Genomic DNA, 20238 nt, shown 5'->3' with positions numbered 1-20238 from the left:
TAGGGGAAGGTCCTAAAGGGCTTTCTTTATCTGAATGCTTCACAGCATGACCAAGATTTTCCAGGTAAGGATCTTTCCAAGATCTCCAAAAATAAGGAGAAAATAAAGTTTCCTCTGTTTTTTGTGGAGTTTCTTTCTTTCTCTCTTTTTTCTTTTCTTTTTTTTTGGGGGGGGGCGGGGGGGAGGGGGTTACTGAGGATTGAACATAAGGGTGCTTTACTACTGAGCTACATCCCAACCCTTTTAATTTGGTATTTTGAGACAGGGTCTCGCTAAATTGCTGAGGCTGGCCTCGAACTTGTGATCCTTCTCTCTAGGTCTCTCAAATCACTGAGATTACAGCGTGTAACACCATACCCAGCAGGATAAAATAATTTATAAAAAGAAAAAAGTTAGATCCTTCAAGGTTGGCAGAGGTTACCTACTTGTTCTTGAATTATTTTTTCAAATATTCAAGTAAAAATGCCTTTCATTAAAAAAAAAGAATATATTCTAAGCCTACAAAAGATGCTCAAGTTAATTTCAAAACAGAATGTACATACAAGCCTATTGAAATGCACATTCAATCACTAAAATACATTTCACTCAGATTGACAAAGATTTTTATTTTAAAGTTTTGATACTACACAATGTTGGGCAGAGCGTGGGGAAGCAAACACACACACACAAACCATTGATGGGCCTGTAAGTTATGACAATCCCATTGGCAAATAATTTAGCAATCAGTGATGCTCATTCCCTCTAACCTGGCAATTCTACTTTGAAGAAATTGCCCTGTGTACTACATATGCACAGACAGGTGAGTATAGAAGACTGTCCTCCTAGCTCTGTTCATAATCGCAGGAGACTGGAAGCAACCTAAATGTCCATCAATAAAAGATAGGTTAAATATACTTGGTACATCCATGCAACGAAGCAGCATGTAGACATATGAAAGAATGTGTTTTCAATATAGTAGTCTAGAACAATATCCAAGTTACAAAGTATGGGGGTTAGCAAGGTGCAGAAGGGAATGTGTAATGTATTCTTACATGTATTTAAAAAGAAAGAAAAATATACAATAATGTTAATGAAAGTATATAATGAAAGCATGTTCTGGAAGGCTAAACTGCATCTGTTAATAATGGATACCTCAAAGTAGAGGATTCAGGAGTCTGTTGACCCTTTTTTTATTTTTTTTTAACTAAAAACTAGTTACATTTAAATATTTGGTAAAGGAGTAGGAGGTGGGGAGGACTCATTTCTTCTAATGAAACAATACTGAAGCTGAAGCAAACTTTAGTTAAATAAAATGCTCACAAAAAATGGAGAGTTCTAATTAATTGACTTTTCTAACCATCCAACATTAAATAAGAAACTCCATTTAGCTTCAAACACTGTTAAGAATATTCATAAAATATCAAAATCTATACTTTTGCCTAGGCAAGTCTTTTCTGGAAAGTACTGTTAATCTTTCTTTGAGCATTTGACAATGTCTTGTGCCTATGGCTGTAAACACTAATTTTTATGACAGGAGATGAATCTAAGTTGATTCTGGGGTATATCTTTCAAGGGTTTTGTTGTTACTCAGAATACATAAATGAAATACCCCCCCAAAAAAACCTCAGACTAACAAGGATTACAGGTAGTTGAATTTCATCCAATTGAAATCCAGTGAACCAGAATTCCACGGAAGTTACAAATGTGGGAGCAGATAAATACCAGCCCCGTTTTTGGACCTGGTACTAAGTTAGACTTAAGAAAGATCCAAGTAGCAGATATCAATGAATGTTCTCACAAGTTACAACCCTGAAAGTGATAAGAATGTATAGAAACATACACATTTGAAACAACTTGAAAATAACATCAAAATAATAAACAATAGGTTATGTTAGGTAAGTCAATTCTTTTAAAATATTCCATTATGACTTTCAAGTAGACCATAATGTTTTGGAAATGAGTCATTTCAAGGGAACGTAATTTCAGAGTAATATTTTAGGGTAATTTCTTTTCAGAAAATACATAATACTTTATATTCACTTAGTATTGATTACTTATCAGTGTTCTACAAAAGGCAATAGTTTAACAGAATTTCTGGAAAGAATCCATTTTACATTGAGGCATAAATCACAAACATAAGTTTTCTTAAGATGGTTGGAAGATACAGTAAATTTTTGTAATGTAAAATGTGTCCAAGACTAAGAATGAAACATTGTAAAGATTCAAACAACCCTTTAGGAAGGAATAAACCCTCAGGCTGTGAGCACTGTGAAGGAAATTTGCTCAGAGCATCTGAAAGAATAATTAAGTTTTAAGTCTCCTGATTCTTCTATAGAGTACTTGGCTCAGGGAACCAGCATACAGTGGTAGCTTCTGAATAAATGTTGACTGAAACCATTGCACGCACTTAATAATGAATGCTTCTACAAGAGGCCACTTCAGAGACAATATTTTCCCCAGATTTCATTCCTAAGTTGCATGATCAAAAGAAGACTGTAAAATTTCAAAAGAAAGGAGATCATGTTTTCTGATGGGAGCATGATTTATACCCACATATAATAGTCAATCCATATCTCTAGCTTTTGGTAATCAAGACCCAGGACAAAAGCTAACAAAGGTATCACTTAAAAACAAGTAAGTGCTAACATCATTTTGTTTCCACTGTATTCTTTTTAAAAGATACCAAATTAAGGATTCCTACCCGAACAAGTTTTTCGGAATCCCCTCTCCATTTGCTGACAATGGTAGATGCAGAAATGTTGAAGAAGGTTGTTTTGCATTCGGTGGCCACAGCTTTGGCCAGTAAAGTCTTTCCTGTACCTAGAGACACATGGGGAAAAACATGAGCCCTGTGCTTAAACTCCATTTCCCGGCTGACAGACAGAAGTCAGTCTCATGCCGGAAGGAGAAGGGGTTGCTCAGCTCTCATCTGCCCCCTCCTCAAGAGGACACAGTGGCAACTCATCCACTGCACATGAAAATGAAAAGTTGTGTTTACCTGGAGGGCCGTACAGCAGTAGTCCTTTCCAGGGAGAAAGAATTCCTGTAAACAGCTGTGGATACTGTGGGAAAAAGGAACAAGGAACAGTGACGAGGTTTGGTATCAATGCATCAGTCTGTGCCCGCCTAGCATGGAGAGCTGGTACTACTAGAGCAAAACACAGCCCAACTCTACAATTCAGGGCTTCCACCGAGTATTTGGCAATTTTTTTTCCACTATTTAAAAAAAATGTTCTTTTTAGATATACATGACAATAGAACGTATTTTGGCATATTATACATACGTGGAATATAACTTATTCTGACTAGGATCCCATTCTCGTGGTTGAGCATGATGTAGAGTTACGCTGGTCATGTATCCATGTGTGGTATTTAGCATGCTTTTGAATGTTGTAAAGCAAGTACAAACTAGTAGATAAACAACAGAACTGCTGGGCACTGTGGTGCAGTCCTGTAATCCCAACAGCTCAGGAAGCTGAGGCAGAAGGATCACAAGCTCAAGGCCAGTGTCAGCAATTTAGCAAAGCCCAAAGCAACTTAGCAAGACCCGGTCTCAAAAGAAAAAAAAAAAAAAGGCTGAGATGTGGATCAATGGTTAAGTGCCCCTGGATTCAAGCCCTGGTACAAAAAAACAAAACCAAAAACAAACAAAAAGAACAATAGAATACATAAATGAAGGTGTATGTAAGTGAAGTACAAAGCTCTGGTGAAGCGTGCTTTAGGGGTGGGAGTGAGGAGCAACCAGGTGCGGTGGCACTCTCCTGTGATCCCAACTACTCAGGAGGCTGGAGCAGGAGGATCAGCCTGAACAACTTGATGAGACTCTATCTCAAAATAATTAAAAAAAAGAAAAAAAAAAAAAAAAAAAAAACCACAGGGTGTAGCTCAGTAGTAGAGTGCTTGCCTAGCATGTGTGAGACCCTGGGTTCTACCCCAGCTCCACATAAATTAAATAAAATAATAAGAATCATTCAGTGACAAACACATTGGGAGGCACTGACTACAGAAGGGTGTGCATGGCCCTCAGTAAAGTCTCTTCCCTTAGTTCAAATTCAAATAATCTGGGCAGTGGGAAGGATGTGTAGAGAACAAAGGAAAGGAAGAATAAAAGCCTAGGGTTGGGCTTGTGGCTCAGTGGTAGAGTGCTTGTCTCCCACGGGCGAGGCCCTGGGTTCGATCCTCAGCACCACATAGAAGTAAATTTAAACAATAAAGGTATTGCATCCATCTACAACTAAAGACAATTAAAAAATCTCAGTTGGCCCTTTTAAAAAATAGTAACAGTGAAATTGTAGCTGGCTCTTAATTTCTTGCTAATGCTGACCAAATCTGAATAGCATCACATGCCAAGTTTGAAATGCCATGATGATAACACAGTTAGAGAATCTCAATGGAATGGTCCATCCTTTCTAAAAGTGTTGAGCTACGTTTCTACGCGCAAATTTCTATTAATTCCCAACACCAGGGTATTTCTTACTTCCATATTTGAGTAGAGGAAGAAAGACGGGGGAAGAAAAATCAGTTTATTGGTTTTGCCTTCTCAGAATAAAAGCATCCAAAAAACAAGGACTCCATGGGCTCACTGGTAAGAATGAGTAGGTTATTTAATAAAATAACCCTGACTGCAGAAGATTATAGAAAATGGCCACAAACTATTTACAGCTCCTACCATGAAGAGACGGAACTGTTTCTCCACCCCTGGAACCTGGGTCTGGCCTTGTGATTTGGGCCAATGGGACATCAGCAAATAAAATAAAAGACTTAAAAATATGTGAATAGCAAATGAGCAATATAAGAAGAGACCCGAAAAATGCTAAGGACATAGAACTTACCCTTCTTGCCTCTTTCTGGGGGCCCTTTGTGAACAGGACTGGATTCCCCCGCTAAAGGACAGAGGCCTCAACTGTCCCCCTTATCCCAACTTTTCCAGTCTCTCCAACCTTTCCAGTCATGCTGGCTGATGCCCCGGACGTGTGATTGAGCTGGGTCAGTACACCATGTGGAGAAGAGATGAGCTGGCCCAACTGAATCTCGCCCAAACTGTCTACCCACAGAATTACAGACAATAAAGTTAGTGTCTTAAGGTACTAAGTTGCAAATCAGTCTGTTTGATTTGCAAAAACATGAGATTCACTGACTTCCTCACCATCCCATTTGGAGAGAACTGTTTTTCTATTCTTCTACCTGTTTCATGAGCCATGCAGAAATTTGTCAGGAATAAGTAATGAGCACAGCTTGCTGGCCCTGCTGGCTCCTGTCTGGAAAGGTACTGTCTGCTCTTTACATGTGGCCCAAGCGATGGTAAGGGAGTATCTACAGAAACCAAGGGAGAGGCCCTTTCCTATGGGAGCTATCTCTGCCATATTAGGATTCTTTTTAGAGAAGAAGGCTCATTTGAGCTAACGTGTAGTGACTAACAAATCAAATTTACATGACAGAGTCCTAGATCTTCAATGATCACATCAAGGAAACACCTGCCTGGAACCAATATGAGACATGATTTTAAAGTGTCCAGAATGGACTAGGCCTGATGCTCTAGCGTTGACAAAGCATTGTGACACAGGCAAAAAGTTAACTTGTGGACAGAAAATCAGCCTGCCCTGCCCTTCCTGACATGTGTGACACACAGCTTGTCCGATGGATAATGAGCAGAAATAACCCCCAAACCCCACCCCACCACTGCCATCCTTACCCTTATAGGATACACAACAGCTTCTTTCACTAACTGCTTGGCTGAATCCAGTCCAATAATGTCATCCCACTTTATGTTTGGATTATGGAGATAAATGTCCTGTAATGCACATTTGATCATTTTGTTAAAACTAATTTTTTCCTCCACAGCTGTAATAAACATGAGAGCAGACTAGTTGACCTACAATAGAATATAAAGTGCTGGTGATAAAAAAAACTTTTCATATTAGATATATGTATATGTATACATTGTAATTTTGGGTTATTCACCAAAGGGATATCATGAAAATATTCAATGATGTTTTTTTCCCTGAAGAAGACATTGATGCTATAATATGACTCTTTTAAGAAGGGAAAAATATCTCCTAGCAATGGACTCTACCTGTCTTCAGTCAATAACAAACCATGCTGATTTATGATCATAATCAAAGAAGTTACAGAATATGCCTTCAAATTACACTAGTTTTTATAGCAAAACCTAGTTCCTTACCGGTGCCTGGCTTCTCTCTTGCTCTTTGATCTGGCAAACACTTTCTTAATTTGTTGCATAAAAGAGATAATGCTCCTCTGAAACCAATTTCTCTTTTTTCCCTAGTGATCACTCCCTACTTTCAGCAGGAGCAATTGCTTCTGCAAAATTCAAGGAAGCCGACAACAGAGCAAAAGCAAGAGTTTTCCCTCTTACAGGAGAGCCCTATAGCAACCATCTAGGGTAATCAATTAAGGTAGCTTTTACTGATAACTAATTTACAGTTTTCAAACTCCAATTTCACAAGACGCCTCAGAACAGTCACTCAGGGGCCTTTCTGTGTAGGAGCTATTTCAGGCAAACAATGTCTAGAGTGTTAACATTAAAAAAAAAAAAAAAAAAAAAAAAAAAAAGCCTCCTTCCAAAGTCATTCCGAGTGACTACAGAATGAATCTGGAAACTATCATTTTATTTATTTAATTTCTAATAAGTAATATGAGCAGGTTTTTTTTTTTTTGGTTTTTTTTTTTTTTTTTTTTTTTTGTGGTGCTGGGGATTGAACCCAGGGCCTTATGCTTGACAGGCAAGCACTCTACCAACTGAGCTATATCCCCAGCCCATATGAGCAGTTTTTTTAAAGTACAGTGCGATGTCAGGGCCCTACCCCTCTCCCCTCCTCCACCAAGTGTCCCACACCACAGCAGTACCTCTTTTATGAGGGAAACTATTAATAGAAGTGATTTGGGTCATGTGTAATGTGCATATCCATTCCCGGATGGGACGACAAAGAAAGGACTCAGTCTTCCAAAATCTTGGGAGAGCCACCCTGTCTTTAGAGCCTAGTTGTGCAGGCAAGCCCACCAGCCACGCATTCTTGTTTCTGCGGAAATCTTCCCACATGCTGAGGCTTCATCTACCTTGGTATTCAAGGCATCCATTGATAATAGTATTTCTTGCCCTTTTCTAAACTGACACTGGGTTTTGCAAAGTAGTGTTTAATTCCCCAACCCAAGTTCCTCTTTGTGTCATTCTGAACTTATCAGTTGGAACTGAACAGGTCTTATTAGGTGGTAATCACTCCATTAGCAGAAGTATTCAAGCAGGGGCTGAATGGCCACCTCCCTTGGGTTCGTGGAGAGAATTCCACACAGAATCCTTGCAGGTCACTTAATATCTGTAGCTCTGGCTTCAGTCTTGTTATTCTTTTGCAAAAATGGTAATGAGACTATTGTTTGTTTGTTTGCTTGTTTTTTCTTTTTGGTACTGGGGATTGAACTCGGGCACTAGACCACTGAGCCACATTCCCAGCCCTATTCTGTATTTTATTTAGAGACAGAGTCTCACTGAGTTGCTTAGTCTCACTTTTACTGAGGCTGACTTTGAACTTTGGATCCTCCTGCCTCAGCCTCCCGAGCCACAGGGATTACAGGTGTGTGCCACCCAGTCCGTCGAGACTATTGATTTTTGTGAATCTAAAACATACTTTGCTCTGCTTTCTTGTGCATCCCCACAATCTGGCCCAATCCCTCACCCGCCCCCATTGGTAAAAACGTCCTAGCTGGTCTCCCCTTTCAATGGCTTTGCCATCCTTTCACCTCTCTGCCACTAGAACAAGTTATCCACAGGCACATTTGATGACCATGGGGTTCCCCCCTGGGGAACACCAGTCAAAAGTTCCTTGTTTCTAGAGGCTAGTTCCCAGCCCTGGTACTGCTTGGGTGCCCTGCCTCAGGAACCCTGGCTCTCCAACTCCATTTCCTTCCACTCCCTGCTTCTTACTTGGATTCAGAAACCTGCACAAGTGACACCACTTCACACAGTTGTGCATTTACCCCACCCAGTGCCCCCGCCCCCACTCTTCCTCTCCTTTGCTTTGGGCTTTTTCCTAGCGTCTTCTTTCTCCACAATACCCGTTCTTCACACTCAAAGCACCTTGCCCACGTGACCAGAAACTCTTGCAGGCAAGGGCTGTGTCTGACTTGTCCACCTTTGTGGACATGCCTGATACATCTCGAGCAGCTCCCTGAACCTGCCTTCGTTTCAGTCTTCAATTAAAAACAAGATCAGTGTAAACTGAAAAACAACCTATAACTGGGAATCCATTCTGATCCCAGGAAACTCACCCAAAGTCACACAGCCAGAAAAAAAAAAAAGGATCTAGAAATCAAGGTCAAAGACCTATGTCATTAGCCATGAAGCTTCACTGCCTTTATTTAAGATTCTGGGGCATGAGCTTGAGAAGTCTGAAGTCTAGGTGGTAAAAATCTTTCCTACTAATCTGTTTTTCATGGAGATTTCCAATTATGAGCTCATCAGACTCCCAATCTCTATTTGTTTGACTTTTTAAACAAAATGCAGATACGTTCTTTCCTTCTCTGAGAGGCTTCTTTCCTTGACTCTGGGCCCTGCTGTAAAACCTTTCACCTGTCCCTTCTTTCTCAGTCTTTTTGTCTTTTGGTTTTCTTGGCCTCTACACTGAGATAGTGGGCTTTTTATATTGTAATTTTATGATTCTATAATTTATTTATCATGCATTATTGTGCCTCTAAACAATATGAGTGCCTTCGCAAGTGGGGGCACTTTATAAATAAATGATCATATTTATTGTTATTAATAAAAGAAGCAGCCCGCAATACTCCAGGAGCCCCGATCTGCCTCGGTAAATTTGTGAATTGAACAGCAGAGCTTACCCGGCTCACCACTGCTGCCAATTCTCGCATCTCACTGTTCATGCCAATAAATGCACTCAGAGGTTTCAGCAATCGTTCCTGATGAGAGGAACAGAAAGGCTCACGTTACAATAGTGCTTCATAATTTAGGAAGAAAAACAGGATCTTGGTGAAACAAATGGCGACAGGCTGCTGTGACCTCCGACTTGATCACAAGCTTTCAGGGTACTCACTCCCAGTGCTGACGACCCTTCCAGGGTTTAGCTGGATTGGGGCAGTTTGAGAGCTGGATGGCACACATTGGCCACTTACTGAGGGGTCCGGGTTACAGTCGAAGGTGTTCAAGGCAACTTCACCAGTTGCTCCTCTGATGGCGTCTGTGAGCAGCCCTCGGAAGTCGATGACCGGGCCCTGGAAGGGAGTGACGGTTATTTCCGCCATGAATACATGCACGAAGATGATCTGTTGTGTGTCAGTCTCAGTAAAACAAACCACATCTACATCTCCTGTTATGTAGGGCAAGCATAATGGCAGGCTTTCAAAACACCTGCACTGATACAGAAAACCATGACGCCTTCCAGTCGAGGCACTCTGAAGAAACTGTAAATAATTCTTCAGAATAAAGTGGATTTGAATAAAAATTCACCAGCACTTTCCCATTCCTAGCACATGTCTCTGCTTCTTAACGCAACAACGCGCCCTGTTTGGTTTTGTCCTTTTAAAACGTGACAGGGACAGGAAGAACTCACTGGTACGAGAGCAGAGCCACGTCCTGTCTGCTAACTGGATGTGCACGCCTCTCTTGGTAGTGCCTGGTACAAAACGTGTGTACAGGACACTGTGAGAGTTGTTTCTAACTGTTGAAACACCTCTGCTAGTGGGGAGTGACATCCTGGTTTTGCATTTGTGGAAGCAGGCCAGAGGAGTCAAGGGATTTGCTCAGGGTCATACAGCTAACAAGTGACTTAAGGCCAGGATTCAAACCCACAAACCCTCCAAAGCCACCCTGTCTCCTCTAGAGTCAGGCAGGACAAAGCAAGGATGCAAATATTTCCAGTAGCCAACATTTACTGTTATTATGTGATAGGCCCTTTACTAAGGCTCTCCTTTCATTACGATGGACACGACACTTATTGCCTTTTTGCAGAAGAGAGAAGTAAAATTTGGAGAAATTATAGACAACTTGCCCAAAGTTACACAGCAGGGAAACGTGGCAGAGTGAACCCAGCAGGCTTACTGAAGCCCATGCCCTCAAGAATGGCACACCTGTGAAATCCAGTGTGTGGGGGGATCCCGAAGCCAGGGTCCCTCCCATGACAAGGACAGACCCATTAGGCGGCTCAGCCCTGGATATACACTCTCATTCGGCCTATGCACACTTAAAATGCCAGGGAGAAAATCATTCACACTTTACCCGGAGAACATTTCTCCTGGAAAGAGAATTTATAGCCAGATGATTTCAAAGGTTAAGTACTGGGTTAAATAGTCCCTTCCTTGTGACCCAATCAGAAATGTCCATTTATATCAATGTAAGCATTCACAAAAGAAACCAAAGCCACAAAACTGCTAGGCACAAAAGTGACTGAAAACATGACAAAAGCAGAGAGGGTGAAGAACACCTGTCCTTCTGGGGGACATGGACTCAGTGGCTTCATGTCCAACAATTGCTCAGTTCATTGAGGTCCTTAAAGGAAGTCAGCTCAGGCCAAGGAGGCAGCGCCCCCTGATTTCCAGAGAGATACTCACTGCCACCTCCCTCCCTCCCTCTCTCTCTCTCTCTCTCTCACACACACACACACACACACACACACACACGTGTAGTTTGCCAGAAGAGCTGGCCAGAATAAGGAAAGAAATGAGCCCCTTGGAGGTGGGGCAGTTCACTCCAGACCACTGTTCCACAAAGGTGGTCCCTGTCATCCTCATCCAGTTACCTCACAGCAACCTCTGATCATAAGGTTTTAACTTCCCTGTTTGACAAAAATACTGCTTATGTTCATTAAAAAAGAAGTGCTCGCTTCCTGAGTTCTACTTACTCTCCGTGGGTGGGCATTTTCCTCTGCACTGTCTTTGTGGATTCTTGATATGTTTAAGCCAAAGTCAGCGGTCTCCATGTGAGTATTGTGGACGACCTGAAGACAGAGGGACATGGTGAGCAGCCAGCTGAGGGAGTTACTTAAAGTTGCTGGTTACAGTTGCCAGTTCCCCCGCAAAACCAAATGCCAGACACCAGCTCTGTAAATGGGGATGCAGCAAGATCAACCAGCCTCCTGTGTGACTCACCTGCCCCAGGTCACATCTCCTCCCTCTCAGTCAGACCCCAGTGGCCACAACCAGAGACCCTCCTTGATGGTGAGGGATTCCTTTTCACCAACTGGGTCTTGTAATTATTCCTTTCTATTGGAGGAATCTTCCAACCAAGAATCTTTTACATTAATTCTTTGCCATTCCTTTTCTCGATTTTTATTGTTCCTCTTTCTTTTAAAGCCTAGAAGGTTTTCTCCAATGTGGACATGGATCTCCTGAGTCAGGAGGCATTGATTTCCCACCTGTGCGGTTCTCTCCTCTTACTGCCCTTTCCTCCTCTAGAAAGTTCAGTGTGGAGGTCTGGGGTAAGGACAAACCATGTTGCTTTGGAGAAGCCTACCAGGAGATTCTGAGATCCGATCACACCTGAGACTATCCCTGGCCTCCACTTAAGAACCCCAGGATATACTTGGGGACACTGAAGACTTGTTACTTGCAGTTACCTCAGCTGGGCTACTGGAGCTGTCCAACAGCCAGGCCCCACCCCCGAGGCCCCTCGTCCTGCACTCAGTCTAGGGGAAGTACAGAGGGCAGGAAGGAGTCCTCCTGCTCAAATTAAGGAACACTGAGCAATCTACACATTTGTCCCTGATTTTAATGCAGTATACTTTCATAAAACTTTCAGAAAATTCCACAATTTATATAGCATTTTTTAAAAGATAGGGTCCTCAAAAATTAAATAAATATGACCTTTTTTCTTGGGGTTGTTCCTCAACCAAGTGTAATACTACCAACATCCAGCAAAGTCCTCCTCACCTGTTTTGGTTGCTCCTTGCTGAGAGATTTCTTTTCCCCCATTTTCCCTGCTGTGGTTTTGGATCGTGGCCTCTGTTGATTGATCTTGGGAAGATTTTGACAACTGTCACTCATCACCCTAAGGAAGGAGGAGAGAGATTATCCTAACCACTTCACTTGAGGCAAATAAACTACTTGTATAGCATACGTAAAGAAAGTCTCGAGAGATGCACAAATTTACCACAATAGGGCCTTTCCATCTGTTCCACCTTCCCAACTGGTACCTGACTCCCTCCTGGCTATTCAGTGGACTCTGCCAAAATGAGGCTAGAGGGTCCACTCCCTCTCAGAGACCCCAACTCACCCTCTTCATTTGTCCTTCACACCACAGCATCCGCACTTTGGCAGATGGCTTTAGTTCTCAGGAACATATTGTTTTACAAGAATCCCTCTTTGTTTCTTCCTACTTTCTTAAGAGCATCAGACCCAGGAAAATGTGTAGGAGAAAGGAGTTCTCCTACTCAAATTAGGAAACATTAGAAAAATCTAGGAATTTGTCTGTGGTTTTAATTCAGCACCCTGGATATACCTTGCCTGCTTAGAATATCTGTGAGCATGTTGTGTGCAACAAACATCAAGAGAGGCTTGTGGGAGGAGTGAAACTCTCCCATATCTGTTGTCACAGATAATTCACATTTGCAGAACAATTTTTCATCAACTACTATTTACTTCTGGCAAAACAAATCAAAGGAGCTGGAATTGATGGAAGTCAGAATAGTAGGTAACTCTGGTACAGACGGGCAGTATTCACTGGGAAGGGGCAAGGGGAGCCTGCTGGTGGCCTGCTTGTGTTGGTTACAGGAGCATATGCATTTGAATATATTTACATCATACATTACCACAAGGGCAATCCACATCTTCACGGTTAGGTAAACTAGATTTCAACATTGGAATGTCTGTATTTTGTAGTAGAAGGTGACATCCGAGAGCAGCAGGATCTGCTTGGGGGCCAAAACATGAACTCCCATGTCATAAGCTGTGTTTTTCTCTCACTTCTTTTGTCCCTAAGTATGTGAGACATCTGCAGGAGGTTCACTACAAGTATTTCTCCTATGTTCTAAGTGACCTCAGAGAATTGCTGTTTCAACTCCATTTCTTTGTAAAAAAAGAAAAAGTTTCTCATCGCTAGTATAAACTCATAGTCATTTAGCCAGCAAGACCACCATGTCAACCATACCACCAAGGTCCCCACATGGTGGGCCCACTGGATAAGCATCACACGACGTGGACACTGACCATTCTCATTTTCTTTTTTCATCTAAACTAGGAGTAAGAATGTCTGGTCTTTGGGCCTTTTACTGGGACAAATATGAAAGAACTATGAAAAGAATACCAAGCATCGTATAAATGTAAACCTTTATTAGTAGGATTTATTTAAATAAGTGAAGCTATATAAGTAGTTAAACTTGCCTCAAAATCCCCGTGTCTGGCAAGGAACTGGGACTCTACTTTTCCACTTTGATTTCTCACCGGACGCAACTGATTCACAAGATTTTCTTCAATATGACCAAAGGTGACAGCGCTAAAAAATTCTTCAAATATGGAACCTTATGAAAATTCCCCCTGCCTTTAACTGTAGCCACCAGTCCTCGGTGGGCCCAGAGGAATCCTGAAGAGAAGGCCCACTTCCCAAGAGAGGGTTGGATTGCTCTGAGGACCATCCTCCCCAGCCCTCTGTTCAAGCTAAGTATCTCCAGTTGCTCATCAGTCCTAAAGTTACCTGGCTTTCAGATGCCTTCTCATCCTGGTCACCTTCTCTTTGTCCACTGCCCTCAGGCCGGAACAGAGTGATCTACTTTTTCGACAGTGTATTTCTACTGTCAGATCACATTAGCAGTCACAGCACCTTCCAGTGAGGTGGACTCGGGTGTAGTCACCTGCAGCTTATTCACATTGCTAGGTCTGAATTTGCAATGGAGGTGCTATTTGTGGGGCGTCTTTGGTTGGGGTTAAACCTTATTCCATTTAATTTCATCTTGTTACTTGGGGCCCATGCCTCCAATAGTCAAGACCTTTTGGAATTCCAATTCTGTCATCTATCACATTAGATAACTTTCCTCCCTTGAGCGTTCAGCAAGGGTGGGAGCTTGCTCTCCGCTGTGACAGGCAAGATTAGCAAAAGACACTTTGATTTGCGGGTAGCCAGTCTCATGACACCAACAGTCACTTAGTAACTCCCTGTGAGCATAAAATCATGCACAGAAACACCATTCTTTTCTCTCCTGACTATCCAACCTCCATGTTGTGCAGACACGTACTCAGAGAGAACAGAGGAAACCCTGCACTGTCCCACATGTCACCACACTCCATCCCTGTAGGGAAACAAAGCCCTTCAAAAACACTTGTTCACAGAATGTCCACCTGGCAAAGAAGACTGAGGACATTCCAGGCATGAACATTTGGCTGAAAAAAATGAGAATCCATGCATCTGAAAGCTGGCCCCTTAGAATGCTCCTCAGTGTTTCTCCTTGCAAGCAGCTTCATTTAATACTAGAATCTGACAGGGGGACAGAAACTACAAATAAAGAAATAACCCTTGTGTCAAAATAATAAAGCCATGGTGGCACATGCCTGTAATCCCAGTGGCCTGAAGCAGGAGGATTGCAAATTCGTAGCCAACCTCAGCTAAAGCGAGGTGCTAAGCAACTCAGTGAGAACCTGTCTCTAAACAAAATACAAAACAGGGCTGGGGATGTGGTTCAGTGGTCAAGTGCCCCTGAGTTCAATCCCCAGTACCCCCCAAAATAGTAATAATAATAATAATAATAATAATAATAATAAAGCCAGTCCTAAAGAATAGCCCATGGTAGCCTCGGGCAGAGCGCCATCATAAGTACCATCCTGAAGGACACCTGGGCTCCACCACCTTTACTGTAAGTGACACCAGGCAGCCCTGTGAGGTATCCCAGTCCCTTCCTTCTCAGGCTGCAGACAGGGATCTGGATCCACAACAGCAGGGAACTTGGTGGTGGCATCCAGAATTTATGCCTCATGAGGCATAATAAGTTGCTTTGATGTCGATCTCAGTTTTCTTTTTTTAAATCACATTCCAAGATTTTTAAAAATGTTCTTCCCTGCCTGAATGTCATGTGGCTCTTACAGGAACCTCTTTTCCACCTGCCTCTGAAGATTCAGCTTTATTACAATAACAAAAATCTGTAGCCGCTGCTGCCCCAAAGTTGGCGTCCATGCGCAACAGCACCCTGGCACCCCTGGGCATTTATGAGAGGGCCATGACAATGCCGGGTAGGGGTGTTGAAAGTGGGAAGGGAGGAACGGAAGGCAGCTCACGGCTGCACCACCAACGCTGCCTAGGAAGGGAGAGATGGGCAGGATACTTTTCAGTCAGCTTTTTCGCTGCTGTGACTTAAGGACACAACCAGAACAACCGTAGAGGAGGGAAAGTTTACTTAAGGGCTCATGGTTTTAGAGGTCTTAGTCCATAGACAGCAGGCTCCATTCCTCGGGGCTCCAGGGGAGGCTGTAGGAGGAAAAGTGTGGCAGAGGGAAGCAGTTTCCATGACGATCAGAAAGCAGAAGAGGCTCCACTCTCAGGATATAAAATATGTACCCCACAGCCACAACCCCAGTGAACCACTTCCTCCAGCCACACCCCACCTGCCTCCAGTCACCACTCAGTTAATTCCATCAGGGATCAATTCACTGATTAGGTTAAGGCTATGACCAATCCTTTCTCCTCTGAACCTTCTTGCATTGTCTCACATGAGCTTTTGGTGGACACCTCACATCCAGACCATGACAGACACTGAGGCAAGAGTGGGGGACCTTGTGGGAGAATGTGTCTATCTAGAATGGCCAAGAGACAGAGGGGATCTGGTGAGGAACTCCTAGCCCCACATGAGATTTAGGTGTGAGCGTCTGGGGAAAGGCGTGTAAGATGTGCATGGGAAACAAAGAGAACAGGAGGGCAGGGGCAGTCCACCAAGACAGCTCTGGGGAGGTAGAACCATCAGGCTAACGCCCGGGATTACTGATTATTTTTAGTAATCCAGGAGTGCACAGAGAAATTACAGATCCTGTTTAGAAAGGTAAAATAAATTGGACCAGGTGGTGCACACGTGCAATCCTAGCAACTCAGTAGACTGAGGCAGGAGGATCACAAGTTCCAGGCCAGCCTCAGCAAATTAGTGAGACCTGGTCTCAAAATAAAAAGTAGAAAAAAATAAAAAATAAAAAATAAAAAATAAAAAATAAAAAAATAAATAAAAAGTAGAAAGGGACCAGGAATCTAGCTCATTTATAAAGTGCCCTTGGGTGCAATCCCCAGGAAAAAATAAGTAAGTAAAAATAAAAATGGAAAATAGTATTCCTTGGGTGCTCTATGAGCCAGGAACTCAGTATGGGACAGAAACTTGCTCCATGCTTGTAAAAAGGACAGCCAGGAACTGGGCCTGGGTCTTTTAACCTCTGAGGTCCATACTTCACATGCTACATGGCCTAGAAAGACAGCATCACTCAATGCAATTATTTGCAGTTAAACTGGAAAAAACACAGACATTGGTCCAAGTCTTGAACAGTTGTAAGTTGAGGGGATTCCATGGCTGGGCCCACTAAGTCACATAACCACAGTTTGGTATTGCTGGTAATGGGTCACAGAGGGGCATTAGAGTTTCTTCTAGAAAGATGCCACAAACTTCCAGAGTTGAGTTGATCAAGATGAATTATTGTTCACTTTACCTTCTGTTCTTCCCTCCACTTCTTGGTGGTAAATTATTTTCTTCTGTGGCAGAACAAATATTGGGAGAAAAGGAAAGAATTTAATCTTAAGAGACAAAATATTTTTTGGCATGTTTCTCCCTTTACATTGTTCTAAAAGTTTGTACTATAATCTTGTGGACAAGATACTCATTCTGATCTAGCTAGAAGTGAAGTTGCCAGGGAGAGTTCCCCAACATCTCCCCTAAGTCCTCAGACAGGAAACATGGGGAGACCATGTGCCCAGAGGCAACTCCAATTCAGACTGGTTTGACTATTGCCATTTCATTGAATTTTCATGAACCTGATACCATGTTGCTAGGGTGCAGAGGAACCCCACAAAGATTATGTGAGTCTGGTAAGAAACACGTATGAATTATACTCTGCAAGTTTACCTTAAAATAAAGACCTCATGTGCAAGACCGCAGAATTTGTGGACCAAGATGAGAGCCAGTCATCTAGAAATCAGATCAGGTAGGTAACAGTGCTAGCTGCCCTGTGCTTAGGAGGCAAGTCTTCCTCAAGGTCTGTACCTACCACACAGTCAAGAAACCAAGCCCTGAATCCTGGATTGGAAGGAAGCTCAGATAAAATACCTCTCAGACCCCTTCCAGCTCTGGGTCTCAGCCTCGGCTACTTTTAATTGACGTTCCTCTCAGTTTCCTGGTCCCTACATGAAATGTTAAAGTCTGTGGCTTAACAAGTGCCTTGTAAACAGGACAATGATCTCCCTTGGTTTATAATTACTTCCCCCACTTACAGACTTCTAAGTCAATGTTACTACAAAACTTAGAGCCCTGGTTTTAGATCTCCCCTCCAGCCAGCCCCCTTGAAGGCTAACCTATACTGGGTCTTTGCATTATATTGATCATTATCTGGATTGATGGCTTTCAAAAGCATTTCATTATCTATACATGAGCTATTAGCTTCACCAATACTCATTTTCATGTTATTTTCAAGAGAGATAATAGGTCTTCCTAACAAGAAAAAGTCTTTGTCATTCATCGTCTTCCAAAAGCCCTCTCTGTCTCTGCAGAAATTAATTCTGCCCTTCTAAAAAGCACCTGCGGTACTCTGGGGTTTTACTTTCAATGTCCTAAAACATACATTCCTCAAACAAATGCCAACATGACTAAAGGGACGTCAATATCCAGACGATCATGTACAAGTTGTCTGCTCTGGATCTGAGAGAGGAAGAGGCTGCACCGTCTCTCTGGTCTCCTCTTCCAGCGCAGGCTGCAGGGCGCCATCTATCTGAGAATGGGGTGATGAAAACTTATTTCTAGAAAATAGTCATATACCTGCATCTGATGCCTTTTTAACAATTTTGGGGTATTTCTGGAATTTTACAAAATAATAACTCTCGTATTCCATCAAAATAGTTTCAAGATCAACGTTGTCACAAACTTCAAAGCGTCGTAACCCCAGTTTAGTTTCTTGCTCCAAAGCATTGGCTGCATCAATATATCTGGCAGTTTTATAGAAGAAAAAGAATTAACTCTGGGTATAAAGAACAAAGGAAAATAGGCATTACAAGTCCAAAGAGACTCAATACAAAGAGTAAACCTTAAATAGAACATTAGATGAAAACTAGAGGTTTTCCTACAGAGTAAGGACCTTACTTTATGTTTGTGAAGTATATCCAAATATGTCTTTCAAAACAGTCACCTCTGGGAGCTTCGTACTCATCTCAGTGATGTCATCATTGTTCAAAACTATTTAATTTGCTTTAAAGTCAAATAATCAAATCAACTAAATGTCTTATAAATTACCTTTATTCATCTTTAGCCAAAAAATGGGTATGTTCCTAAATTTATTACCTGTTTATTCACCAGTATTCATTTTAGGTAACATTTGGAGATTGCTAAAATCCAAATTCAACCCCAAAAGGAAGACTTGCCTCCATTAGGGCAATTCAAAGGAAAGCATCATGAGCCCTGAAGGAAACCCCAAGAATCTGTCAATGAGCATCATTGAAGGAATTCGGTATAAGAAGATGTCGTCTGCTTGGACAGGTTGTTTCTGGTAATGTAAGTTAGTCACATTACGTTAACAGTGCTGCGGTATGTGAGTACCTTCGTCACCACTGTTCTGAACTGTCATTTTTGACTTGTTTTGTGGTAAGGCTGTCCAATGTAAATGGCAGCATGAGAAGCAAGGGCTTTGTCTCAAAATCCTCTGAAAATAGAACGACTCTCCAGGTCTCAATTCTTAGTTGTTAACTTCTTGTTAAAACCAATGCCTTTCTCTCAAAAAGTGTGCACATGTGCAAATACTCATAAATTATTATACAATTTAAGGTCTTATCCAAGCACCTCAGGTTAGAGTTCTTTCTGATTCAAACCTGGGAAGGCATGAGGGGGAAAACTTTATTATTATGCCTTTTTCACTGCACTAGATTGAGGTCAATTGGAAAATTTATTGTTTAAAGAGGTTGCCATGATTATTGCCAATGACCTTTAAATGTATTTATCTCTCTCAAGCTAATTTTTTTGTACTAGGAATTGAACCCAGAGGCGCTTTACCACTGAGCACTCTTTTAAGTTTTTATTTTGAGACAGTATATCAATGAGTTGCTGTGGGCCTTACTAAGTTGTTGAAGCTGGCCTTCTGCCTCAAACTTCCAAGTTGCTAGAATCACAGGCATACGCTACTATGCCTGGCTCTCAAGTTAATTTCAAAGAATTCACTCACCACAGTCAGCCAGTTGACTGGGGAGTTAGTCAGCTTATATACTTACTGATATCTCACCAGGCTTCTTTGCTATGTCTTAATCCCCATTTTACAGGGATTGAAAACAAAATAAGTTTAAAAAAACATAATTTTGTTTTGTATAAAGTAATACATGTTCATTTAAGAAACAACTAGGAAATACAGATAAGTCAAAAGAAAATTCAACTGCGCAGAAATAACTCAACATCTTTCTTTTAAAATGACTAACCACATACAGGCACTTGTGAAGCAATAAATAAGCAAAGGTGGAAGACGGGGACGTGCACTTTAGATTGCTTGTAGTCCGTTACTGAATCCCACTGCATTCTGAACTATTTCCAGGATTGTGGTAAAATGACTAGAAAAGAGGACTGCAGACCCCATGCTTCCCAGCTAGCTGATCAAAGGAACAAAATTGCTTCTGCATGTTTCTAATATATTGTTTGAGCTGGAACCAGGTCTTTTGTAGTGCCACTCGGGTTCTTGGCCAACAGAGTGACAGGACAGCACAGTAGAAAGAACACTAGGCACAGCAGCAAGCAAGTGAACAGGACGCAGGAGGAAGGCTGTTACATCCCTCAGGCCCCAGAGGATGGACATGTGGGACTGAAAGGCCAACATCCACGACCCTCCAGAGTCTACCCTCACTAATTCCCACTCACACATTCAAACGCTGGTCTTAAGTGTTCCACTCCTGCCGTGCCCCTTCGTCCTCTGCACCTCTGCCAATCACACCTTTCTGTGTATATTCTACATGTCTTTCAAATCCTGCTCACATCACCTCTAACAAGGCTTTACCAGGTTGATCATTCCTATTCACAATAATCTGTTCTCTTTCCTGAATTCCCAGTACTTCATTAAGGAGAGGTATCCTTTCTTATATACTAACATAGATCCTTT

General features: G+C 42.1%; 1 protein-coding gene across 7 annotated transcripts in view; it reads right to left on the bottom strand.

The window, feature by feature from the left end:
• The window catches only part of KATNAL2 (katanin catalytic subunit A1 like 2), an 84430-nt gene that overhangs the window by 24643 nt on the left and 39549 nt on the right, over window positions 1-20238 (bottom strand). For 3 of the 7 annotated variants that reach the window (XM_079108782.1, XM_079108783.1, XM_079108784.1), the window contains exons 3-11: window positions 17928-18094; window positions 16609-16651; window positions 11872-11989; window positions 10845-10940; window positions 9121-9219; window positions 8830-8907; window positions 5672-5770; window positions 2978-3041; window positions 2681-2799 (exon numbers count right to left, since the gene is read on the bottom strand). In XM_079108782.1, coding sequence (XP_078964908.1) covers window positions 2681-2799; window positions 2978-3041; window positions 5672-5770; window positions 8830-8907; window positions 9121-9219; window positions 10845-10940; window positions 11872-11989; window positions 16609-16651; window positions 17928-18094 — 883 coding nt within the window. The remainder of the gene's footprint in view (window positions 1-2680; window positions 2800-2977; window positions 3042-5671; window positions 5771-8829; window positions 8908-9120; window positions 9220-10844; window positions 10941-11871; window positions 11990-16608; window positions 16652-17927; window positions 18095-20238) is intronic. The other 4 variants (XM_079108786.1, XM_079108788.1, XM_079108787.1 and 1 more) reach the window with 2 other exon arrangements.

The sequence above is a fragment of the Sciurus vulgaris genome, assembly GCF_902686455.1.
Source record: "Sciurus vulgaris genome assembly, chromosome: 13".
Taxonomy (NCBI): domain Eukaryota; kingdom Metazoa; phylum Chordata; class Mammalia; order Rodentia; family Sciuridae; genus Sciurus; species Sciurus vulgaris.
This window is presented reverse-complemented; position numbering and strand designations above follow the sequence as displayed.